At 40.0% G+C, this 27,176-nt stretch overlaps 1 protein-coding gene and 1 long non-coding RNA gene across 2 annotated transcripts; both read right to left on the reverse strand.

The window, feature by feature from the left end:
- Positions 1-1,485: 1,485 nt before the first annotated feature.
- HSP90AA1 (heat shock protein 90 alpha family class A member 1) lies at positions 1,486-9,186 on the reverse strand. Its single transcript, XM_083840157.1, has 11 exons — positions 8,976-9,186; positions 7,383-7,541; positions 6,919-7,285; positions 6,325-6,458; positions 5,565-5,873; positions 4,743-4,908; positions 4,291-4,481; positions 4,029-4,176; positions 2,785-3,053; positions 2,352-2,685; positions 1,486-2,233 (listed from the first exon to the last, which is right to left on the reverse strand). Exons 2-11 carry the CDS (start codon positions 7,539-7,541, stop codon positions 2,124-2,126), a joined length of 2,187 nt encoding a protein of 728 aa, XP_083696283.1. The 5' UTR covers positions 8,976-9,186; the 3' UTR covers positions 1,486-2,123.
- Positions 9,187-9,449: 263 nt separating this feature from the next.
- LOC310901107 lies at positions 9,450-27,036 on the reverse strand. The gene is made up of 3 exons (XR_014585608.1): positions 26,629-27,036; positions 17,309-19,351; positions 9,450-14,630 (listed from the first exon to the last, which is right to left on the reverse strand). It is a non-coding gene; the product is annotated as an uncharacterized lncRNA (long non-coding RNA).
- Between the last annotated feature and the right edge of the window lie 140 nt (positions 27,037-27,176).

The following is a 27,176-nucleotide window of genomic DNA, read 5'->3' on the forward strand; positions in this document are numbered from 1 at the left end:
GAGATACCTGTAATTCAAGCAGTTTTGGACATTTTAAGCTATGATAGAGTAGCACAATCATGAAAGACATCTGTCTCACACGGAGTCACACCTACAACTTTTAGTCATTTAGTAGATGCTGAAAGATTACTTATTTCTAGCCATTAATAGCTGGAAAAAGCTTTTCAACAAACTTGGGCACATGACATGGCATGTAAAGCACTGGGAACTGGTAGTGATGTCATTTTGGAAGGCATGTTTCATTCATGAACTTAGGAAGCAGACGCCACTTCCCCTTCATGGTGCAGGTCTTCCATCTCAGTGACAAGCATGACCATCTAACACAAGTGCAGTCCAAAGAACACAGCAAGTTTCTATTGAAGCATTGAAATCAAAGAAACACCCATAAAAAACACCACAGAAGCATTCAAGCAAGTTAGACTTTTAGGGATTGCTTAATACTGAAGGAGTTTCTGATTTTCATATTCAACCCCTTGATTTCATTTTGGAGGAAGAACTTTATTTGCATGAATGAACATGTCTATCCAGTATACTGACATGCCAAAGTTAGTTTAAAACAGATAACCCTTTACAACACAAAAGAACCTGTCCTGTCACAAATACAGTTCTCATTAATAAACCAAACTCAAGTCTTGTCAAAAAAAATTAGTATTTAGCAGGCTGAAGTAGTAAACTAAATCAAGAGTTGCCAAAAAAAAGGGGGGCAATATGCTCAGTACTTGCTCCTACCCTCTCCCTCCTAATTCATTAAAAGCTACCTTGGTTTGACCCAAATGGTGCAGCTATATGGTTTTAAGCTCCACTATAAGGACTTGCAAATTACTAACCTGTTAGTCTAACTGATCATTCTCTAAAGCATCTGTGCCTCTACTGCGTAGAGTCCTGTGTAGGACCCTTTCAAGACCACCTTCAACTTCTTGCTCTTATTCAAACTTAATGTGCATCAGATGCAGTCAGTTTGGTTTTAATAGTCTCCTGACTAGAGTCAGTGAAGTACGTTTACAATTAACCAGCTCATCTGGAAGTATATACTTGCAAGTACTAGGAAGCTTGCTGGATTAAGCTGCAAACAACCATTTCTTTTTACTCCTCTTTGAAGAAACAGACCAAGGAATACAGAATGCCATGTAACTTCATGGCTTCTTATAAAAGCCTCTTCTAAAAGCCTCTCTCACTTAGTACCAACCACCTACCACTGCTAGTACAGCACGATGAACAGGGCTTACATGTTTTAGAGCCTAGTTCCACCGGTACAATTTTGCAAACATTGCTAAGTAGAAACATTAAGTTAAACCTAATTTCAAGTCAGTACTGCCTCTACTTTCCCACTTCCAACACATTACTGCATGTTCTGCAGCGCCACTGCAGAGCATTGTCAATTGTAAATTTAAGTCAGCAGCTCATACTTGAATTCCAAAGCAGTGCGCTCATGCTTACAACAGCAGTTTTGGTTCCCAGTGTTAACAGACAAGTCAGTGACACAACTCATTCTTAACACTTTTATTCTTACAGTTCTAGGTTTGAACTGTACATGCAGAGTTGCATAAGTCACAATAGAGATTTACAGTGGATTCTATTCTATGGTAGAGTGCAATCCAGAATCCTTGAACAGTATAAAAAACAACTTTAAACATCAAGACCTTGTTAGGAGCAAAAGGGTTAAAGCTTCCCCAAGTATTTCAGCTCTCATAGATACCTAGTTACTAGGTACTGTATGTTAGACATATTCAGAGTTGAAGAGCTGTATTAACACTAAACAAACTTTAACATCCAGATGTCATACCATCTTTGTTACTTCCCCCAATTTCTGGCAATTAAGAATAAGTCAAAAAACCCTGCCACCTGCAACCAGCTAATACAGACAAAAATAACTACTCCTTACTTGCCTGTCTAGGGTTGTACAGTGTTAAAGAAAAATATTCCCTCAATGGCATTTGTATCTCACATCAGCTGAAAAAGCAATGTAACAAAAATAAAGGTATAACATCTTTGAAAATAAATATAAAGAGGGAATGCAGACAAAGTGTCAAAGATTTTTTTTTTGGCAGGTAACATTCATAATATACAAAATATAACTTATTCATATTAGCCAAGGAAACATTCATGAGTTCCTGTAAACTGTTTTAATCCACCTCCTCCATGCGTGATGTGTCATCATCTCCTTCAAGAGGTGGCATCTCCTCAGTAACTGCTGGACTAGCTTCCTCTGCAGCAGTATCATCTTCGTCAATGCCTATGCAAGAAAACAGGGACCATTAGTGCTAATGGAACTCTAACTTTTGCCTACTTCATACTTCAGCTGGCCTGAGGTTCTTAATCCCATTTTCCAGTCTGTCCCAGAGAAAACTTACCCAGGCCAAGTTTGATCATTCTATAAATGCGGTTGGCATGTGTCTGAGGATCTTCTAAACTGAAGCCAGAGGACAGGAGTGCTGTTTCATACAGCAAGATGACAAGATCCTTTACAGACTTGTCATTCTTGTCAGCCTCTGCCTTCTGCCTCAGTGTTTCAATGATGGAATGATCAGGGTTGATCTCCAGGTGTTTCTTTGCTGCCATGTATCCCATTGTGGAGTTGTCTCTTAATGCCTGCGCTTTCATAATCCTCTCCATATTGGCAGTCCAGCCGTATGTACTTGTTACAATGCAGCATGGAGAAGTTACCAAACGGTTGGACACAACAACCTAGGAAAACAAACAAAGCCGGAATTTTTAATTTAACATTTCAACACTTCCATTGAATCAGAACCCTACTGACAGAACTAAGGTGCAAGTACTAATTACCTTTTCTACTTTCTTCTCAAGGATATCTTTCATTATCTTGCAAAGGTTTTCGAACTTGGCTTTTTTCTCCTCCTGTTTCTTTTTCTCTTCTTCATCTTCTGGAAGCTCCAAACCCTCTTTTGTTACAGAAACCAGGGTCTTGCCTTCGAATTCCTTCAGCTGCTGCACACAGTATTCATCAATAGGCTCAATCATGTAGATGACTTCCAGGCCATGTTTGCGAAGACGCTCCACAAAGGCAGAGTTAGCCACCTGATCTTTTGTTTCACCTGCAAGAAGCATGAACTGTTTGAGCCTCTGTGTTTTAACATGGCAACTTGTTTTCTGCAAGAGCCTATGCAACACTTTCAACAATGCTCCATGGCCATTACCAGGAAAGTATGGGGACGCAAGACAGAAGTTTACGGCAATCTACTGAAAGATCTTGGCCTGAGAAGACTCAAGTCTTTCCAGCTAACATCAAAGCTTGTAATAGTTCTTTGGTTTGAAGGAACATTTGCCATTCCTGGAATGCCAAGCCATGTACTCCTAGCCAAATTTATTAGCCTGAGTCCAAACACAAAGCTATCTTGAAAGCACACAAAGGACTTCTAAATCATTCATGGAAGCATTGACCCTGAACTTTTTGCGTTTTAGAACTTCAGTAATGCTTGAAGAGCAGCTATTCTATTGCAGCTCATTTAAGCTGCATAGCTCCTGAAGAGAGCAGTTAACATGGCAGCAGTAAGCCCGAGTTTGAGAACAGCAAGTATCCTAAGCCACCCTGCAATGCAAGCTTCCTGACATACAAGAAGTTAAACTGAAGAAAGCATTACCTCTAGGCTAGCTCTGCTGTCCTCATGGATGAGGACATAGGACGAACCGGAACTGCAGCTCCATTTTACATGGCTTTAACACTGCATGCAGCATTTATTCATTTCAAAAGCTCTATAGTACTCAAGGGATTTGATAGGAACTTACATGATCAGTTTTACCCTCTAAGGATACATGTCAACATTTCTCCGTCATGACTACTATTAGGACTTGTTGACAAGGCAACTAATGATCAGAAAACAGTGCAATTTCAATACAACTCTAAGTTGTTTTTATATTGGAAAATGTACCAATACCATTAATTTTACATGAAAAAACTTTGGTTTTCTTCATAGAGATCATTACCATGGTTATTTACCACATTCTTATCACAAAAAATAACCCTATGTGTGTACAGAGGCTTGTCACACATGCAATTGTCTCCAACTCACCAGTGATGTAGTAGACGTGTTTCTGGTTTTCCTTCATCCTAGTGCAGTAGTCCTTCAGAGAAACCATTTCATCACCAGATGCAGAGGTGTAATACCTCAGCAACTCAGACAGCTTCTTGCGGTTCTGGGAGTCTTCATGTATACCAAGCTACAAAAATGTAAGAAAACAAATCAACATGCTATTCCCTGAAATAAATACTAAGCTGCATGAGGACTTTGTAGCAAGCTTTTACAGTTGGTATTAAGCAGAAAAGCCACAAACCTTGATGTTCTTGGAGAACTGCTCATAGAACTTCTTGTAATTCTCCTTGTCTTCAGCCAACTCCGTGAAGAGTTCCAGGCACTTCTTCACCAAATTCTTCCGAATAACTTTCAGGATCTTGCTTTGCTGGAGCATTTCACGAGAAATATTCAGGGGTAAATCCTCAGAATCTACCACACCTCTCATGAAATCTGGAAAGAGAGGGAAAGAATTAGCTTTGCAAATCTTAAAAGAAATTCATTTCGTAACCACCACTTCAGTGGCTTTGAATTACCAGTTGGCATCTCAGAATAAGGCAGTGCTTTCTTGAACTGATCAGATACCTCCTGATCAACTCATTTTAGAATTGTCTTTCCCTCACCCCACCCCCATTTTTTTCAGTATTAAGAGAAACTTCAAAATTACTAAGTAAATCTAGTTTTTTAGGAAATGTTTTTCTCAATAATACTCACTCAGGTATTCAGGGATGAGCTCCTCGCAGTTGTCCATGATGAAAACTCTGCGTACATACAGCTTGATGTTATTTTTCTTCTTCCTGTTTTCAAAGAGATCAAAAGGCGCACGTCGTGGGACAAACAGCAGAGCTCTGAATTCCAACTGACCTTCCACAGAGAAGTGCTGCAAGAAAACAAGACAATCTTATTGCAATTTGCATGGCTCTCACTTAAGCAACCCTTAAAAAGCTCTTTAAGCACAGAAGCAAATTAAGTGGTATTTCAAAAAAAGTCAGTGCAGTAAGACAGACACTAATCAGGAATGTAAGTATTCTCCAGAACAGCATCCAAGTTCTGTTCCACTGCTACCTGACAAGCAGCCTGCTTCAGAGGACCTCTTCAGCTCTCATTTGCATAGTGAGCTCCAGTGAAAGATGTGCTTACAGCACCTCCAACCACTGGCACACAAAGAGGCTAGTTCCAATTCACTTGCCAATACCTTTTAACTGTTAACAATGTTGAGAACTACACTACAAACCCTCTGAACTTTTGAGTTTGTATTTGAGACCTACTTTTAATTTTTGCAATTAGATTTGTTAATTAAGCTCTACATACAGAGAAGGCACCTGCAATTCTATCTGCAATAAGCTGAGGTGTGGATCTGGTAATTATAAACAATCTTAGAACTGGCCTGAACAGTTGTACCTCAAGAATCACCCTCACACTGTCCAAGCGTTCTGAATAGTATCACCCTAAATGGTAAACAATTTACCACAAGGCAATAGAATTTATTTAGGTTCAAGGAGGATTGTGCCTGCAGGAAGACAAACAAGAACCTACCTTGACAGCCAAATGGTCTTCCCAGTCATTAGTCAGACTCTTGTAGAATTCACCATATTCCTCATTGGTAATGTCATCTGGGTTCCTGGTCCAAATGGGCTTGGTCTTGTTGAGCTCTTCCTCATCAATGTACTTCTCCTTGATCTTCTTTTTCTTCTTCTTATCTCCATCCTTCTTTTCCTCTTCCTCATCAGAGCCAACATCCTCTATCTCTGGCTTGTCTTCTGTCTTCTCCTCCTTTTCTTCTTTTTCCTCTTCCTTTTCTTCAGCCTCATCGTCACTCACTTCCTTATCACGCTCTTTCTCCACCTACAAAGGGTATCATTAGTTGGGTTTAGAGACCTTGAAGTTTTATCCTGAACAGTTTTAAGATTTATGCTTTAAGTTTTTGTCCTACATTCAGATTTTTTTGTCCTACATCCCATTTTTACTAGTGCTGAGACAGAGGTGACAGTTTGGTTCACATCTTTTTGTGGTGTTTTATACTATTAACTTAAAGTGGATTCCCACTGAGAATACATCAAGATGCAGTTAATGTCTGAATTGTGTGGGAACTGTGGTACTACTAGCTTGATAGAACTTTTTTACTTCATCTTAGAAAATCTGTTAACAACAATACCTGATAAAGGGCTACATCCACACAGCCATCTGCAACAAGTAATAAAACAAATCTGGTATACAAACTGTATGTTAGTGTTTGTAAAAATATTTTCATTTCAATGTGGTTATACTTAAGTAAAATTCCAAGTAGGGTACATACAAAGAGCCTGATAGGATAGCCAATGAACTGAGAATGCTTCTTCACAATTTCCTTGATTCGCCGTTCTTCCAGGTATTCAGTTTGGTCTTCTTTAAGATGCAGGATAACTTTTGTTCCACGGCCCAAAGGTTCACCTAGAATGTAATTTACAGGTGTTATTTGTGCAGGAGTAGACTAGGCTTTGACAAACTCTTAAAATTATTTGCTGTTTAGAAACATACTCATCACTCCTTTCCTTACCACTTGCAAAAATACACTGTGTACAGAAATGGGCTTACAGATACTTCCAACTTACTGTGCCCAGCATTATTTTTAAAAAAACTGAAGAACATTTAATTGATTATTCTGTTCCTACAGAATTATTTCTCTGCACAAGCTTAGAACACTTAAATCTTTATTATGATGCACTATTTACTGTAGAGAATTTCCTTCCACGTGCAATTACTCAACCTGAACTGATCTGACACACAGGTGATGAGGGCAGCACTACCCATATCACTGCTCTCACTTTTCCCCAATGCACAGGGTAGGGTAGGCATCTGAGTGATTTGACGACTCATCTTCAGAAAGTGCGCAGGCACATTCAACACTCACCATTATCAAGTCTGACAGTGAAAGATCCCCCAGCTGATGACTCCCAAGCATACTGCTCATCATCATTGTGCTTGGTGATCACAGTCACTTTCTCTGCAACAAGGTAGGCGGAGTAGAAGCCAACACCAAACTGGCCAATCATGGATATGTCAGCGCCTGCCTGCAGTGCTTCCATGAAAGCCTTGGTACCAGACTTAGCAATAGTACCAAGGTTGTTGACCAGGTCAGCTTTGGTCATCCCTATGCCTGTATCCACAATGGTCAGAGTACGATCATGTTTGTTTGGAATCAGGTTAATTTTCAGGTCTTTTCCAGAATCCAGCTTGCTTGGGTCAGTCAAGCTCTCGTATCTGATCTTGTCCAGAGCCTGTAAAAAGAGAGGCAAGCTTTAACATTGCCCTCCTATTTCTGTAAGTTTCAGTAGTTCTACTGACACAAGCCAGCCTAAGAGCTCAAGTACTTACATCTGAGGAATTGGAGATCAGCTCCCTCAAGAAGATTTCCTTGTTGGAGTAAAAAGTGTTGATGATCAAAGACATCAACTGAGCAATCTCAGCCTGGAAGGCAAAGGTCTCCACCTCCTCCTCCATTGGTTGGTCTTGAGTTTGCACAGCTTCAGGCATCTGTAAGCAGAGATCAAGTTGAAATTCCATTCTGAACAGCTCTAACTTGCTGTATATACCCCTCCCCCTTAAAGGCAGTGACAATGGCATTTGGGATTCAAGTTATTCACTGGATGGTGCCAAATACAGGACAGCAGGGACACAAAAAACTCCACATCTGATTCCCTACCAGTAACAACTCCTGAATTCTGGAAGAACGACGAAACTAGATGCAAATACTTCAACTGGACTTGCTTTATATTCAGTATGATTTGCATTTCCTACTTCTGCACCCTTACATTCACGTATCACAGACCAAGTTAAGTATGGACTACAAAATAGAAAAATACAACTGAAAACATGGCCCAACGTTTGAGAGGCTAATTGGGCTATTCTAGAGTCAACGAGTGACAATAGTTTCCGTTTGTACCACTGCCTTTTTCTCCCGTCCAACTTCTGTTTCCGAAACTAGTATCTTCAGCTGCATACACGATCCTCAGAACTTACTGAACGCGAACTAAAATACCACACAGCCCGACTGAACTTGTTCCTGTCCTACGGAGAGGTATGTTCTCCGAACTTGTCCAGCCGCCTGCTGCCTAAAAGATCCTCTGCATTAATCAGGACTGAGGAAAACCAGATAAAATTCAAAATGAGGAAAACCTCTTCAACCGATTTTAATCACTGCTGAATGAACGGAGACTAACTACAAGGTCCCAATCTTCAGCTACACGGCTAGCTAACTGATGAATAACCAGACGCCTCGCCCAACCACCGCCGAGTCCAACCGGCTCCTTTCCGCGGCTCGGGGCAGGGCCAGCCTGCGGCGCCCCCTGCAGGCTCCCGATGGAAGCGGGAAAGATTCTAGAAACTGCCAGAGCCTTCCTCCACCGCCCCCCCTTCTCCCTCCACCCACTCCCCGTCAGCGGCGGCCCCGCGCAGCCTCCCCGATGCCGGCCGAGCCCTTCCCAGCGGCCGCCCCGCGCTGCCCTCCCGGCGGGAACCTCCATCTTAGAACCACCTCGGGCCCCGCCAGCCGAGCTCTCCCTTAATTCATTTAGATGCCCCAACACCCCCACAACGCTCTCACACACCTCTACTTATTCCCCTCCCCCCCCAACAACTCCTGCAAGCTGCTCCTCCCTCCTCCGCCACGATCCCCTCAACGACCATGCCCCCAGTACTGTCCACCATTTTCTCCTTCCTCCTCAGGAACCCATGAGACAAAAATCGTTAAATGATAGTAATTAATTAAACGCTTTTTATAACCGCCACCACCCTTCCCAACCATGTGGAGACCGCCTGGGGCTCAGGTAACCGGCGGCGATAGCGCCCTGCACCACGCGGCCTCCGCCACCGCCCCGCTCCCCTCACGGCAGCCCCATCCTGAGGCGCGGCCGTTGGGGCTGCGCCTCCCGAGCGCCGTCACCTCACGGCACAGCCTCAGCCGCTCACCTTGGCAGCTAGGGGGAAGATTAAATGGCTCTGCTGTTCTCCTCAGTGAAACGGCGAACCCGACGCGCTCTGCCCGCACCGCTGCGCCTCCACTTAGTGCGCGCCCCCGGCCGCCCGCCCGCCTTTTATACAGCCGGCGCCGCCTCCTTCCAGAACCATCGGGAACCTTCACTGGCGGCCGCGGGGGAGGGGGCGCCGGCGAGGGGAGGGGGGAGGAGGCGTGGGCGGAGCCTCCCGTCCTCTGGGGGCGGGGCCGAGCCGCCGGCAGCCAATCGCAGGCGGCCGCGCACGGCGGCCGTCAGAGCGCCAAGGGCGGGCGGGCGTTGACCGTTGGCTCTGTCAGATGGGGAGGGGAGGGGGGGAGGCAGGCAGCCGCGGGCGCGGCGGGCGCGTGGGGCGGGCGTTGGGAGCGCGCGCGCGGCGCGGGAAGGAGGGGCTGAGGGGAGGGGGTGGGGGGGTTGCGCAAGCGGCGGGTGAGGCGCCCGCCCCGCGGCCCGCCGAAGCTCCTAGAAGGAGCGTGAGGGATGGAGGCTGTGGGGAGCCTTCTGCCCAGCAGGGCAGGCGGAATGCCTTCTCGCAGGGCAAATGGGGGGCTGTGGGACGTGCCTCGTGGGCTCTGTGCTGCTTTTGGGATAACAAGAGGCGAGGGAGCGAAGCCAAGAGGCGCGGACCCACATAGCAATGCGGTTACCTCAGGGTTGAAGTGCTAATAGTAGCTGCGAGGCGGATGCCGGTGATGTCTGGTTTGTTAGAGCCCAGAGCCTGAAATCCGCTGGGATTCCCAGACTACAAGGCCTTTGCTGCCTGATCTGTCTGAGATCTCCTCTGGTGTTCAAAGGGCATGGCCACAGACACCTTTATCCATGCATTTATGCAGCTTGCATAAAGACTTTGATGAGTACACGTCTCATTGCAGCGCATAGCTCTGCGATTAACGCATTTACCAAGGAGGTTATTTTTATATCCCAAACGACCTGATTGGGAGCAAGGAATTAATGCAGGTCTTCAGTGTCTCAGGAGAACCATCTGCATCACCCGTGTTCCAGAGCAGGCTGCTGAAACTTTCTTCCTGGAGCTGATCCACTTTGGGGGATATAAATACTAAGTGAATCTACGTGCTAAAACTGCACAGTGACGAAAACATCAGCCTAGAGAATCTCCCTGCTCTAAAGAACAGTTTTATTTTTATTGAAGGAATAGAAAGGATGCTCTTTCTGTAGAAAAAAATCAACCCAGGCCTGACTTTTTGGCATTTTCTGTTGTCTCTTAAATGTACCCCAGAGAGCTATCTAGTTCAGCATCTGACTGACTTGAGAATGCTATTTTTAGATGCCTAGCATGCCCTTATCCCAGTTAAGCATCCTAAATTAAAGTGGGTGGCATGCCCAATGAATTAGATATTACAATGCTTACCTCTATTAATGTGTATAACTGAAGATCTTTATGCTGAATCTGACATTCTCCACAACCTTTTATCCTCCAGTTTGATCTAGAAAACATCTGATTGACCTGGGGTCTACAGGCTTGATTTTGTTGCAGAGTTCTGTCTTTCAGGGATTTTTCGTTCCTTTTTGTTATCTTCTCTGACAAATGAGAAGGTACATTAAGTATATGTTTAAGACATTATGTAGGACCAGCTGAGGACTTAAAATTACAGCTTGCTTCACTGCAATTCCTGCAGTATCTGCATGAGGATCTGCATTGGTGCAATGACTTACAGGGCTCTGCCCTTCTAAACGCAGGCGTTACACGTCTGCCCCAAACAGCTGGCCAAAATACAGGGTCCTGCAGGTTATTTTAATTAGAAGGAAAAATTAATAGTTGTGTCAGCAGTAACATAAAGTAGTGTGAGATTAGCTGCTGCTCAGCACACGGAAGAAAACCTGTAAGAGTGAAGGTAGTTGCTCACTGAGGAAGCTGGATTTCAGCCAGCGCTCAGCCTAGAAAGTTCTGCGGTCCTGCCCAGGCCACCTCTTCGGTGCTCACACCAGTTGTTTCCTTGCTTTACCTTCTTTGGGTCTGAGTTTGTGGTGGTTCTCCATTTCTTCTCCTTTCTCTCAAATACATGTCTACAAAACAATCTGCACCAAAATCCTTTGTAGAGTATTTTATGTTCCTTTCTTCGCACAGTGACTATGGTTTCAGTGGTTGTACAGCTGCTTTGCTCCCCTGCTTCCATAAAGCAGCTTAATGGCTTTTTGCCGCTGTCTAATAAAGTGTGGCAGTTATACCCAATGCATGCTTAATGCTTTTCTTAGATAAAATATAGTCCTGGTGTAGTGTAAATTCTATAGGACAAACCTTTTAGGCTGGAATAATTTTATATTCAGAATCCATCAACTGAAATGTTTTCTAACATCTATCTGGGTCAAAATAACTTCTGTATTTTAGAGAATTGCTAAGCCATTATTATTTATGGGTATCTGTCTAATATTTTTCCTGTAATATCCTACTAAAATTATTTGCATGCTTTCCTACTGAGATTACAAAAAAATGAAGATTGACATTTTGATCAAAATATTCAAGATGTTTTTCTTAAGAAAATCTTTTCCTTTCTAATCTCTTGATTAATGTGGAATCAGTCATTCAGACTTAGGAATATACTTAATTTTAAGCATGTGAAGACCTGTGGAAGGTTTGAATATGTATCACAGACCTTTACATTGTCTGATGTAGTAGTCATATTACTCTGTTTCTCTTTTGTGACTGTGTTATTTGGCTTTCAAAAGCTGTCTTCGAACCAGACTGATTTTTATTGTTTTTGTGTCAAAATTGTTTGAAAAATCCACTAGGAGAAAGTAATCTCATACCAAACTGTCTGAATTTTCCCAGCTCTGCTTAACACAAGTTTCAGGGTGCCTCTGTAAAGCTAATATTTTCTTCCCAATTTTTGAATATATTCCTCTTGTTCTGTCACACAGTAAGGGCTGGTGAAGACTGGCATTTTTTTTCCTATTATTCCTCTGTTTTAACTGATCACAGATCTGTATTGCTTGTTTCTGGCTAAAATGTTCCAGACTTCGTTTCTGCCGGAGTTAATATTGGGGGAAAATCTGTGCAAAATATTTCCCTTTTCTCAACTAGGAGATTAGTACACTTCCATATTTTAACAAATAGCTCTATTAATGGGGCAATTGCTGAAGCCTGTTATTTTCAAGTCCTACATTCTTGGCATATTCACACACGCTTGTTCCCTTCCATGTCTCACAGCCATCCCTGAACCTTCTCCTCACTGTCCCAAATCTATCTATCCTTTGATTTCCAGCCTGGACAACAAGCAGTCCATTCTACGGGTGGTGCACACATGGGCTTGGGCAATAAATAGCCAGCCATTGCCTCCTAGGACAGCCAGAAAAAGAGGATAAAGCTGGATTCTCCCTGTTCCTTCCTTCAAAAGAGGCAACAAGAGGATGCACTTCTGCTACCCACCTACTGATTTTCTCAGACCTAAATATCTCTGTGATCTCTATTCCTGTGTTAGCTTTGATTGAATTGCTTAAGTAGGTCAAATTTACTAAGGAGGGACTGATGGACAACCACCATATCACAGCATATGTCTCATTGCCTTAGGAAAGTAGACTAAAATCATCCTTCCATTTTTTTTTTCCACTTAACAACTGCTGTAACCAGTGTTTGATGGATGGTTACAAGGTTTTTTTTTCCCAATTATACAGTATTAAAATAAGTAACATGGGGAAACTACTGTTTATTCAGTAAAATGTACTACTTCAAACATCACTGTAAATGCAAAAACAAAACAAAACAACCACAATACCCAGTCAAAGCCCAGGCAAGTACTTGACTTGCCATTCTCATCAGAATCTGAGCAACTTTTGCTTTCAGAAAATTCAGATTTGAACCAAATTTTGAAGAAACCGGTCTTTAATCAAAAACTGTTCTGTACCAACACGTGCCAGAAAGTTAGATATATCGCTGCATTAACTGCATAGGCTTCAATCTTGCATTTGCCAATTTCCTAAGGAAGATCCCCATACTTGTTCCCTGTGTACATTTGCACTGTAATAGAAGATTTAATTATGCAGCTTTATTGATCTTACAAAATTAACAAAGAACAAAGTAAAAGACGTCTGGAAGAAAGTTATTTAATATTAAAAGCATTGAAATAACACTCAGGAAAACCCAGGGTTTTATTCTTGATTCTGCCACAGGCTTCTTTAGTGTTGCTGAATAAGACTTTTGTATTTTTATAAACCACAAAGAAATTAAATGAAATCTGCATAGAGAATTTTGACTCCAGCATTTACTAATTTTTGAGTGTTTGATGTTGTAGCCTTAGTGCTTTTGAAATTAATTCTGTCTGAGCTCTGAGACAGATTTGTCGTGTCGTTATCTCAGTACTTCAGGGTTTACTTAAGGAAAACAAAACTGCAGCAATTGAAATTGCCTATAGAGTAGATTTCAGAAAACTGACATAAGTAGAAAGATGTGGAAATATGGGTCTGGTTTTCTTTAACACACCAGAATTATGCATGTAAAATCTATGTTATCATAATGAAATGTAAAGCTGGCTTGGATCACTGACTGAACAAAGCATCATGCTTTCTTACAATGGTTCATCAGGCTGTCCCATTTCCTGCTTTCTCATGTCTTATTTGGGAGCCAAAATGATCAGAAGATCTTTGGGTCACAAAAAAAAAAAAAAAGTGATTCATACTAGAAATAGGATCGACAGTCACTTAGAATTTTTTTGTGGTGGAAAGATACTCGAAAGGCAGAGAACAAAATCGATCTCACAAAATGTAGTTGTACTTCTGAACCGTAGGTGGCAGCAATAATTGTATGGACCAAGGGCACCGTGTGCATCATTCTTCCTAAATGTACATGTTTTTTGAAGGAAGTGTTAGGGAGTGCAGTAACTGTCAGTCATTGCTCCAGAAGGAATTCTGAAGAGACTTGAACTGTTGAAGAAAAATGCATTACTTTTAACGAGAGTCAATATTTCCACTAACAAATGCCAGGTATAATTTATAATAAAAGTTCAGCTGCACAGAAAGGCTGAGAGAATGAGCGTGGAAAGACCCAACATAACTGTCTAATCTTAACATAGATTACTTCATATGCTGTTTGTTACAAAATGAATAGATTACATTATAACCAGTATAATTTGATATTTTAAATTTGTCCTCATCTTTATATTCCCTTGTGACTTAAACAAGAGATACTGGTTTTTGGAGTTTTATGCCATATATCATGATTTACACCTTCCCAGAATAAGTGCATAATTATGCACTTCTTAGCTGAAATTATATGTACAGACCAAGAATTATACCTATGAAAACCTGAGAGACAAAGGTCACTTTGTCTTCCACAGTATTACAAGTGGTTCTTTCCAGCATTTGGTTCTGCTCTTTGCTTTATGAGCACCATGAGGCTGCAGTACCTGTTTTCTGAAATGTGTGTTGTCTTTGTCCAGCATGGGACCAAAAAAAACAGCACGTATAATTACTTGGCTTTGAGAATGACCACAGAATGCCACCGGAACCCATCAGAACCCCTTTGAAACAAGAAGCAATCATGAATAGTTCCATAGATGTTAGTTTTGTGGGAAGAACAACAGAGATGGTGGCAGCTGTAAGTTCATTATCCATGATTCAGAACTTTTTTTCCACTCATTGGCATAAGCTGCAATAGATCCTAATTCAGAAAGAGAAGAAAGAGAAGAAACTTGGAGAAAAAGCTGTTCCAGAAAGCAGGTGGTTTAAATAAAAAGCCCCCAGACAAAAAAAATCCTAGACTTCCCATTAAGATATTTAAAAAATGTGATGGTGGTTAAGTCACAACACTAGAAAAGTAAGTTAACAGAGCCTCATCATAAAGTGTGGCAATAAGCTGATACTTTTTCCCTGTATATATTCAGATTCTAGGAGTTGGATTCAGTATAACAGTAAAGGTAGTAGTTTAGATGCATGTTTCAACAAAGGTTTGAGAAGCCACAGAATTTTAAAAATGTAAAGCCACAGAAATTTTAAAAATGTGCAAGCTTGGGTTCCACATTTTTCAGGATGAGAGATTATTAACATTTAAAATAGAGGTCAGTGAATCTGATTCCTTTCTGTATTTCAAATGTAGGATATCATCTTTACTTTGGCTCTTTGTACTTGGAAGAAAGAGGGAAGAACAAATTTGAATCTGTCATACGTTCTGGGCGGACTGTGTAGCACCTGGCTAAAGATTTTAATTTATTTTTTCTGTATTTCAGACTTAGTATTTTCATCTTATGACAGAGACACTGTTAAGGGAAAAAACAGGGTTCTAAAATTACAGACTACTTTCAGATAATCATGGATTAAGTCATCACAGCTATCTGTGGTAATCACTCTGCCACTTACAGTTTTTTTTTTCCCTTCTGTGTCAGATAGATCAAAAGATGCATTTCTTGGGGGGAAAAAACAGGACAGCCCTGAATGCCACCTTTCTTTCCAAAGAATGCCAAAAAAAGAATAGTAGCACTAAGATAACCTTGATTAAAGCTGACTATGAGTAGATACGTTGAGAAATTTAGTCAAGAGTTGTATAAATACTTGATTAATCATATACAAATTTATCTGTAGGCTATGCTACAGTAAGCAGGCATAGTGAATTAGAGGGAAAGTCAGTTTTCATCTCTTTCAAAGTGATGTTTCCTGCCATAGTGAGGCAAATCTCCTGAACTAACTCTGCCATCTATATTGAAATCCTGCTTTGCAGTCAGCTGAGCTGAGGGTATTCTTAGCCAGTTAATATGCACGTCAGTATAATGCAGCTGCTCTACAGCATTTTACATTATGAAAGTAGGACAGACCAGAGTTATTAGAAGTCACCAGGTTATTTCTTAATCAGAGCAGTGCTGGTTAATACTTGCCAGGAGGTATTACTTTCTACCTTTTTTCTCTCACAGTTGGCTACAAAAAAAAAGAGAAAAAAACCTCCAGAAAGGCTCTTTCATCTGACTGAGAACCACACTGACTCTTATGACTGACAAATTTAAAACTGTTTCAGATGCTGACAGCCGAGGATATCTACATCCCCACTTCATGTGGATTAGATGTCTGGAACAGTGAAAGTATTTTTATTTTGTTGAATTTGAGTTACTTCTTGAATTTGTCTAGTGTTTAAATAAAAGCAGTAAGTTTACATTAACCAGAAAAGTTCTTTATTATAAAACTACGAAAAAATTATGATAGAATGCAATTTCTGTCTTGTTTTTGCTATTTTTCAGGGTAGACCTACAAAGCTAAGTTGCAGGAAAGTGCAGAAAAGGATTGGAATAGTAAAAGAAGGGATTTTTCAGCTCTTTTTTCCCCTTTTTCATGGCACAGCTGCTCTTTCTAATGACTTATCTAAAATTGTATTTCCTCAGACCATTTGGTCAAAGTGAAATATCACTCTGTTACCCGTAGTTCTGTAGAACTGTTCCAAGTTTGTTTACCTGAAAGAAATACAGTCCTGAGTTTATACCAAATATAACCATGATGACTTGGCTTCCTTCTCCTTAGCTTTCTGAGATGGAAAATGGCAGTGGGCCATTCTTTTCACTAGAAATCTCTGCGTTCACATTCCTATTTTATTCATTAACTTGCATTTGTTATTTCCATCTTGACTGACGTCGCTGCATGCCACAGCTTTTTTAAGACTATAGGTCATGAGAAGTATTTGCAATTCTGTTTTGTGTTTTCATAGAGTTCGTTCATGAAATAATATACACCTGGTATTCAAAATGTCTTCCTAAATTGCTTTCTGCTTATCTGTTGTCAATTTTGGAGCTAGAGCTGTAATATCTGGTGCTTAAAAGCCAGAATTACTAATTAGTCAGTGTCAACCAAACCTCTTTCAGAATTATATTTAAGTGCTTTGGCAGACTTCTTTGGCCCCAAATGTACAGCCCTAGGTTACATCACTATAAAGTATACAGTCAGCATCTATTGTTTCAGCTGCATATTTAGGATTTTCAGCTACAAATATGTCTTTTCATTGTCAAATAGTCCAGATTTTACCAAAAGCATTAGCTGTGTCTTATAATATTCACTAACATAAATGTTAGTTTTATAAGACATCCTCTGAGTAGTTGAATGAGAAGATCAGTACCCAGATTTGACTGGTAAGTGGTATAACTATCTTATACAGACAGTACTCTTAAAAAGTGATCATTAGGAAAAAATACAGAAATTATCTCAAACACAACGTAGAGTCCTTCTTGTAAATGTTCCTGCTAACAGTACAAAGACAGCTTAGTTAATGCTGTACTAGTAGCATCTGGGAATGCTGCATGGACATTAAGTATTCAACTAGTGTTTCAAAGCATGTACTATTAGCATCTCAAACAAGGCACTTACAAAGAGTGTAATTGGATAGCTGATGAATTGAGAATGCTCCTTCACAATTTTTTTGATTTGCCTTTCTTCCAAATAATCTCTTTGGTCTTCCTTAGGATCTAGGATAATCTTTGTTCAGCCCAGGAGTTTCCCTTGAATGAAATCTGAGAGTTTAAGTGGAGCACAAGGCAAAAAGCAAGCTTTTCCTGAAATTAAGGATTAAGATTCTCTTACTACAAATACATTAACTGTCTTTGACTACCTGAGAACAATGAACTGGTGCTTTGTACATATTCTGTGCTCCAACAAATAAAATAACTACAGAAATGAAACCATTTTGATTTGTATTTCCCCCAACTTTCAGAATCCTGCTAAAGCATAGCAGTACACAGCAACACATGAACTGCAAGAGGGAGTTTATACGGCAGAAGTTCATTAAGATTGACCTTTTTCTTTAAATGTTATAATTTTTTAATATGTTTCTTTAAAAGTGAAATGCAGCACTGGTGTTGTTTTGTGTGATAGCATCTTAATTCTCTTGCTAAACAAAGTTTGGTCAATGATTATTACCCAGCCAGGACAAATTTGCTGCTAAAGTTAGAACCACTATTATATCAGATTGTGCACCTGTGCTTGCACTGCTGTTCTACAATGTGTTCACTTGACATTACACAGTTATGAGACAGAGGACAGCAAATTCCATTCACAAACATCATTATTAACACTGACAACAAGAGAGCCTTGCACTGAAGGTGATACACATACTGCCGTTTTGCTTTGTGAGCCCAATTCAGGAGATAGCAGCATGAACAATGGGTCTGTGAAAGTTTTGGTGCCAGACCTCACAGCAGTAATGGAGGCAGCTTTAGTCATCCTGTACCTGATAGCTGGAGTACGATTATGTTCGTTGGGTCAGGCATTCCCAGGATCCAGCTTGTTTGGCTCAGTCATGGCCTGAAATCTGATTTTGTTCAGAGACCACAACAAAATCAGAAGGCTTGAGCATTCTCAGGCTATACTTAGGAACTTAGCAGTATTTTACTTGCTGAGTCATACTAATGTCAAGACTATGTGCATCCAATGAATTGCAAAATGGCTCCTTCAAAAAGGTTTCCTTGTTGGAGTATAACGTGTTGATGAGCAACTATTTCAGCCTGTTAGGCAAAAGTTTTTCCCTTTTCACCTGTTGGCTGATCTTGAGTTTGCACGGGTTCAATGTCAATAAGGGTGAATGGGGCTGAAACCTCATTGCATGTCTATGTTTATACATACACACAAACTTGACTGTGGCATATGGCTTATATGGCTTTTTAAACTGAGTGGAAAGATACAAATAATTTTGGATTTATGTTGTAAGAGTAAAAGACAGAGAAGTATAATTGTTGCAGGTGCAATACTAATATTTAATTGTATATTTTGGACTTGCATTCTCGGATTTATAATTTCCTGCTTAAGGTGAAGACAGCATAGGATGAATAATTGTTTAATTAAGAGGAATTTAGTAAGCTTTTTAATATAATCATGTTAGATTGTGGTATAAAGCATAAAAACTCATCACAAAATTTGATTTACTATCAATAATTAATTTCTCATTTACATTCTTGGACATCCCAGAGTTTAAATTTTACTGTTATGACAATAACAGACACTGGATATTCTCAGTCTCCTTTAACTGAGACACTACCTGTGTAGGAACACCCTGACATAATTGTTTTAAGAATGTAAGTAAAATTTTTGGGGAGAATGAGAGATACTGACTTAGGTGGTATAATTATGAATATTCCATTCAAGTCAGAATAAGACTGCAAGGAAACACATTTTACTTAAGGGACATGTTACATTATAAAGTCCCTCTTGTTCATTTAAAGGTAATTAAATCTGAAACCACCTAAATGTGTAGAGTTCCTATTTACGGTATGCTCTTATTTAATGTTCCTATTTAAGGTATGTTAAGATCCCTTTATTTAAGTCCCCTTTATTCACCTGTTTTGAACAAAGGCCATGAGAACCTTGTGCCTCACTAACAGCTGGTGCTGTTTTGTCCACTGTTGTCTCTTGGTACAGCTGTGGGAAAGAAAGAAGACATAAAAAAGAAAACATTATGACTTAGACTGACTAGAATGATTTAGAAGATTATGACAAGAGTATATTTGAATTTTCCAAGGGAAATGATGGAAAGAAACATACTGTTGCCACATTCAAACTTACTTTAGGAGAGCAACTAATCTTCATCAGCTAAGTCTGTCAGTAAAAGATCTCTGTCATCACTCATCTTTCTGTAGGTAACCTTCAAACCACACTTCTTTTTTTTTTTTTTTTAATAAGCCCATCACTTGCTTTAGACATGCAGTGGGAGAGGGAGAGTAAAGAGAAACTGAACAAATTTCATTAGGCATGGAGCAAGTCAGACTTCCAGTCAGACAGGCACTTAGGGTGCATTATTTTCACATATCGCATATCAAAGGCTGACTGGGTTTGCTAACCCATATATTACAGGCAAGCAGCCTCCTCATTTGTTATCTAGAAACTAAGATCCCAATCCTGCACTTCAAAAGAAATTTATAATCACTTATGCCTACGCAAGGTAAGTAAAACGCTACCTACTCAAAATAATGTTTACTTACATTGATATTGCACAAATATATGTGGTTATGTAAAAGGTAAGTTTACAGAATCACAGAATAGTTGAGGATAGAGGGGACCATGTTGGAGGTCATCTCATCCAACCTAGGGTCACCTAGAGCAGGTTGCCTGAAGCCTATGTCCACTAACAGCTCCTCTGAAAAGAACTGATGGGTGACATTGCTTTGCAATTACAAGAAGTGGATCAGAGCTCTCTCCCAGAAAGAATCTTAAAGACAAACTTTCTACTGGAGCAGTGGACACAGATAAACTGATTTTGCCCTGTCACACATGACCTCAGTTCAAAGAGCACTAAAGAACAGAAAAAGGAAGACAACCCTGTGAATGGCAAAAGTGCATTGTAGACGGTTCATATCTGTGAATGCAACTGAAAGTAACAGAATCCTAACTTGCGAGATGAATCCACTAAAATGGAAGAAAATCTTATAAACTATGTTAGTACTAATAAGGATTCCTTTTTGGTGCTTGCACTATTGTCATTACAGTGACAAAGGGAGGAATATGGGTCTCTGCGTATGCCCTACCATCCATCTGGGACATGTGAGATGAGCACAAGTCTGTCTAGTTTGCAATGCAGTTAGAATTCACCAGATGGGGCTAATACAGCAAATATAAATATTCTCTGTAGAAGTCATACCGAAGAAATGTAGATAGATAGGGAGAACAATATATACTTGTATATATGGCACAGGAGTAATAACTCTGAAAGGCTGTGGTTGTTTTGTTGTTGTTTTTTTGCGGTTAACCCTCTCAATGAATTCATTATTTAAAAGAGATACTTTATTTTGATAGTCTTATATGAATTATATGTTTAACTATTCAATCTTATATGAATTATATGTTTAACTATTCAACCATTAACCACCACCACTCCCCAAACCAATAGCTGTCTTAGGAAATATGTAGGTTTCTTATTTCAAATATTTTTTTAAATCTCTAAACAACTATAAAGCCACAAATATAGAAATGGAAGGATATATGTTGTCTTTGGATCCTAGATATGATGCTTTTTTCTGCCTTTAACTAAAAATACAAATACAAGTTGAAAAAAATCAGTCTAAGCTTGTAAACACATATGGCTTTCCTTTTTGACACGGTACATGACTGATCTCATCTCCCAAGTCCATCTCTCAGGTTTTGTTTTATGTAGAGACTGAACATATTTAGACATCACAGTGAAGTTTAAGCTAATTGATTTAAAGAGAAAAAAGAACCCTGCATGCACTGCATCTCTCAAATGTCCTTATCTATGTCAAATCATTGAATTGGAAACTTAGTACCGAAAATTAAAAGTAATTATCTGTGAAAAGTGTCAGATTGACATTCTTCTATATTCCGACATGTCTTTAATAACTGATTCTATCATTTTTGCCATCAATGGGAATGAAAATATATGTTAAAATTTAGTATTTATCTACCTCATATTTGATTTTATCATGTTATACCTATTCATGAAAATAAAAATAACAGTGAATACAGCATACATCAGATGGCATTTAACCCATTGAACAAATATTATTGGCAAATGACAAATAGTATTATACCAAGCACTTGGTCACAGAAGATGGAGGCAAAAGACAAAGAATGTCACACTAATGTGCATACTTGATTAAACGATTACTGATATATACATGTTAGCTAAGAATATAATACTGTATGAGCTGGATAAGGATGGTAGTTTCAGGTAAACAAGAAAAGCAGGGACCCAAGAGCCTACTCGACATAGGTAACCTTCAAACTACTCCTTTATTTAATAATCCCATCACTTGCAGTAGGAGAAAGAGTAAGAGAGAAACTGTACAAGTTTCATTGAGCATGGAGCAAGACATACTTCCAGCTAGACAGGCACTTACAGTTCTGAAAGCTTCAGAGCTGGTAATTTATTATGAATTAAACTTTTTGTGATGAAATTATAAGGTATATATAAGAATATATGCTCTAGCAATAAATTCCCATTCTCCTCAGCCAATCCCTATTCTCTTTGCCTTGTAGATCACAAATAAATAAGTAAACAAATAAATAAATCCACTTTGATGAAAGAATTGTATTGGGAAGTTCTGTCTAAACAGTTACACAGTTCTGCTCACCGATCTTCCAGTTCCCAGATACAAATAAATTGTGGACACCAGACGGATGTCTAAGACGTGTGAATATAACTTATGCCCTTCTTGCCTTGCAAATGAAAGTCACGAGCATGACCATAATAATGACCATAATGAAGCCAGCACTCAGTTCAGAGAAATGAGCTCTCCCTTCTGTAAACGTGCAGTGATTCAACTAGCACTGAATGAACAGCCTGTGCTATACAGCTTCCAAAGCTTCTATGCTTCGGTGAGCTCACAGAAAAGCTCGTAAAAAGTTCCAATAGGAGATCATCTACCTAAAACTTCAATGCTTCATCTAAAACAATTTGGAGTCAGTCATTCAGGCCATGGAATTTAAATTACACCTGTGACACAGATGAAGAATCTCCTTCTAAGGCTCAGCAGAAAGCAGATATAGCCATTCTTACCCGGAAGCTCTCTGCAACATGTTTATTTCGAGATAACATTGTCTTGTGAAAACGGTGATGAGGGCATGCAGGACATGCTACCAAGCTTTCAGTCCCTCCTTGAGAAATACACCAAAGCAATGGAAAAATAACTCTATTGAGATGGTCTTAGCTTGTGCATTTCTAGATTAATCCACTCTCCAGTCTTTTCCAGAAAACAAGCTTGAGTTCCAGCAAACAGTATGCAGAAGGACAACAACTTTGTTCTTGCCATAGTGCTAAATCTAGGCACTAGGCAGTGGAGTAGTCGGGACAGACAACCCATACATTAACAAGCAAGCTTTACTAAATATGTACAAAGCTATGCAAAACTAAGCCATGATATATAATTGCTATTAACGAGAGCCCATCATCATTTAAGTAGATGGCCTGGGGGAGACCAGTGAGCCTAGGACAAATGTAAGACATCTACAGATCTCTTTAAAGTGCAAAATGTTCAGAGCCATTCTATTCTGTCCACTTTTTAGGCAAACAAAGAACTTACTTAGCTCTTTGTTTCAGGCTGGTAATGCTTCCCTCTCCTTAGCTGTTCTTTCCAAGGACAATTTTCTCAGCTTTCCTTATTTCCTGTTCTTCTGAAGGGAGACTTCAAGCACACAAGGACAACCTCTTTTCGTGTTAATTTGCATGGATGACTAACTGTTAACTAACTGTTGTGCACACCAGCTACAGGTTGCTTGGCTGACCTGCAAAACCTATCAATAATCATGTATGATCACAACACGATCACCAACATGACCTGCCCAATGAAAACCAGCTGAATGAAATAGCTGGCTGTGATGAGCAGAGAAAATAATTTTGAAGAATTTACATACTTAATATTTTGCTGCTTAAGTTACAAACACATGAGGGGCTATTGCAGACTGCAACTTAGGCATGTTCTTGGCCTTCTTGATGGCATTAAATTCTCACACTGCAGCACTGATAAGCATCACTGTCTAGAAATTCCAGTTTTGTAAGGAACTAAATTATTGCTGCTGGACAACAATCAGACATTACTTATTCACAGCTTTGTCATTCCTCAGCTGGATTACAGCACTACTCTATGTATGGATAATGTCTTCCATGTCTAGGGAGTTTTGAGAAGTACATAATGCTGGAGCACTTCTCAGAAACACAAGCTATTTGCAGGCATATCAAACCAATCTCTGTGGCTTCCCATAAAATTTAAATTAAATTCATAATCTCAGTTTTATCTTCAGAGAACATAATTTCCAGGATAGCTAAAGCTTCAAGATAATAACTGTTTTTGACAAGAATAGCAGACTTCACTATGGAGGTAAGCTAGTCTGTTCAGGAGAAAACTTTCAGAGAGCTGACTGCAAACAGCAAAATAAAATCCTTCAAAGACACAACAGAGTTCACTGTCATCCAATTCCAGCCATAAATCATAGAATCATAGAATATCCCGAGTTGGAAGGGACCCATAAGGATCATCAAGTCCAACTCCTGGCACCACACAGGTCTACCCAAAATTTTAGACCATGTGACTAAGTGCACAGTCCAAACGCTTCTTAATCAGATTTCTTTTACCTTGCCTTCTTCAAAGCAAATGTTTGTTTTTAAAAATACCCATTTATTTTTAAGAAATGAATTGTCAAAACTATGGTAACCATTCTTTTCCACGCGCTTTTGTTCCTGGGGAGGGACAAAAGCACAAAAACGCACAATGTATTCTAGATTAGCAGAGACTTACTTGCTTCCCTAACATCCTTTTGTTTTGTAATGCATAAAACAATGCATTATCATATGTCTTTAGTGTTAATTATATGTAGTGGTTAAGAAGAGATTCTTAATGCAAATAGGGAGTTATGAACTGAAAATGTTTAAAACTATGCCATAAACAGTATTTTCTCATGATCAAAGTAGATTAGATGTACTTTAAAATCCATGTAAGTCATTGGAAATGTATTTCTAACATCACAATTTTTCTTTTCCTAATATTAAATGGAACTTGCATGCCATTCTCCTTTCCAACATTAATCTTCTGACTAGCTCAAATGTGTTGTATACCTATCTGTGTATACCTGTGTCAGCTGGTAATTCTCACACACTCACAATTTGGTAAGAAGTAACACATTGCAAAGCTTTTGATACTCTGAAGCCACTAAATACCTAAATTCTTGTTTGGCAACAGTAACCCAAGCAAGACGTGACAGACAGCCTACAGTTGACACAGACTGCAGACATGGTCTCTTGATGCCTTCCTCATAATCTGCAGGCAGTGCATGCTCGAATAGATACTTTTAGCATGATGGAATAAGGTGTAGTCACAATCCTTTTTTTTTTTTTCCTCAGAAGAGCTGATAAAAGCATCACTGATCTCAGTTGTTGCACTTCTAGGCAAGTAACAGATGGCATTCAATTCAAGCATAGAAAAGTTTTGTTAATAACTGTACTTGTATCACCTAAGTTTTAAGGCTCCAGTTTCCTCATGGTCAGCAAAAGCACTAATAATACTGCAGCCTGAAATGCTGCAGGACCAATTCATGCTGTGTATAAATCAATCTCAAAGAACCACACTATTTTATTAATGTTAGTGAATTTTGCTCATGTCTGCCTTCCAGCTTACCCTAACACTTGCGATAAGTACAGGCACAATAAAGCAGTGATTCTGCCTGACTTCCATTCATTGATTGTACATACAAAACAAAACATCTATGGGCGTCCTGATGGGATCATTTCAGAACTATAATCTTTAGTTAGCTTGAAACAGAAGAATTTACAAGTAGTACAGAGAACTTTTTCATAAGGCTTATCACTGTAATCTCTTTTTCCCATTCTTTAACCAAGTATTTGGTGAGGATTGTTGATGGGGCTGTACAATAGCGTTCTTGTGACTTGCAGCTGTGTTTTTCAAATGAATATTTGTCTTGGATTCTCTGTGGAATCTCTCAGCAGCTTTTATTGATGTTTCTTGGTAAATGTTAAACACTACATCAATTCTTTGACTTTCTGCACCATCATGTACTGCTGATAACCAGGTACGTTAACTTTGTTTATTCTTTGGATCACACTCATTCCATCAGTGATAGATGGCCTGCTGTGGTTTCAGTACAGTTTGCATTCCTCACGATCCCTCTACCAAAGTTGCCTGTTTTGTCGCCCAGAGTGATATACCCAATGTTGTCAGCGTGTAATGAGTAAGACATATTCAGTATGTCAGCTTGGAGCAACACTTTTTTGGGTTAGATCTTTGTTTTGAATATTATTGTCATTAAGAGATCCTTGCATTTCCTGCTCTTTTTTTTTTTATGACTGAAAACTTCCTGACCTTCTTTCTGGAACTCAATTCATGAAATTTCTGCATGAAAGAACCACTCTCTAGATGAAGACTTAAAATAATTGCAGGTCTGCTCACCTACTTCATGTACTTCTAGGAGGACATCAATACTATGTAGCAGCTGGTTGATAAACTGGAAAGATCTATTGGTCATTATTGATTGGCCTTATCTTAAGAATTTCAAGCAAGGCTTCAATACCTGGCCTCATTACAGTTCGATTATCTGTACTTGTTCAGATATTCACTAAGTTACATACTCTATTTCGCACGAGTTAACGTGGAGGCCTTCAGCCGTTTCCTGTCTCTCAGCTACCTTGCACTATGATGATCAGCAATAAGGTGGTATTTAGCTTCAAACTAAATCCCTTCGAACTAAACTGATTTGAAAATAAATCCCTTTAGCCCCCCAGAGTCTGAGTGGGCTTCTGTGATTGAGCTGATCTAGTGGAAAGAAAGGGAGGTTCTGCATCCCTCCTGCTCTGCATTCCCATCCCCTCCCTTACCCGATCAGTGTTTTTCATCTAACCCGATTCATTTCACATTTGCAGGGGGTTTAATTCTCTACTCCAGGATCTTTCAGAAGCGGCTCATCATAAGGTCAGATGAGCAACACTGCTGGTGAAGGAAGTAGCAGCAGACAGTCAGACAAGGAAAAAGAGAGCAGGAAAACCCCTTTATTAGCAGCCACATTAGAGCAACTCTGATACAACGTGAAACCACACTTTGAAAGTGCATTATTAGAAGGCAATCTAACAATGTGCTGATCTTCCCCTAGCTACACATTCCCAAGTCCTTCCTTATTTTGTCTCTAGCAGTTCTCTGTTGAATTGTACCAGCTTCATTGCTGACCAACAGTTTGCTTACCTGACCGAGAGCCTGCCATTTCTCTGGTGGAATTAGTTTCGAACTGCTCTGACTCACCCTTTTGTTGCATGACTACTGGAACTGATGCAAGGGAGGCAGTGGAAACATGTACCTGAAGACAGATGAGATGTCATGTTTTGATGTCAGAGGAGATGTCATTTTTTTTTAGGAGATGAGGAGATGTCACCTTTTTTTTTTCTTTTTACAGCTGGACAGCAGTCTCTGATTAGCTTAAGCCAACTGTGAGGAGGATATGATTAAACTCAGAGGAAACTTGCCTCCCTAGTGAAAATTTCGGGGGAGCACAGGCTTAGAGCCTCAGACTACGTTTGCATTTATTCTCTTTTAACCAACTCATCCTCGTGCAGGGCTAACGAACCCCACCACCAAACACCAACCCCCAATCCCAACCCCTCCACCCCCAGCCCGCCGCCGCCATCTTGTGCGCCCCTCCGCGGTCCCCGCCCCGCTCCCTGCCAGCCCCGCCCCCTCCCCTGCGGGCCCTCCCCCGGGCCGGCGGGCGCGGCGCAGGCGCAGCGGCGCGGTAA

The sequence above is a fragment of the Anser anser genome (assembly GCF_964211835.1).
Source record: "Anser anser genome assembly, chromosome: 5".
In the NCBI taxonomy this organism is placed as follows: domain Eukaryota; kingdom Metazoa; phylum Chordata; class Aves; order Anseriformes; family Anatidae; genus Anser; species Anser anser.

What these genes read in the sequence shown, in the direction of transcription:
- HSP90AA1 (XM_083840157.1), bottom strand. Translation starts at nt 7,541, where the DNA reads ATGCCTGAAGCTGTGCAAACTCAAGACCAACCAATGGAGGAGGAGGTG. An exon ending in AAGACCATTTGGCTGTCAAG is followed by an intron (nt 4,909 to 5,564) that starts GTAGGTTCTTGT and finishes GTTTTCTTGCAG; the next exon opens with CACTTCTCTGTGGAAGGTCA. An exon ending in TTGAGAAGAAAGTAGAAAAG is followed by an intron (nt 2,686 to 2,784) that starts GTAATTAGTACT and finishes TTGTTTTCCTAG; the next exon opens with GTTGTTGTGTCCAACCGTTT.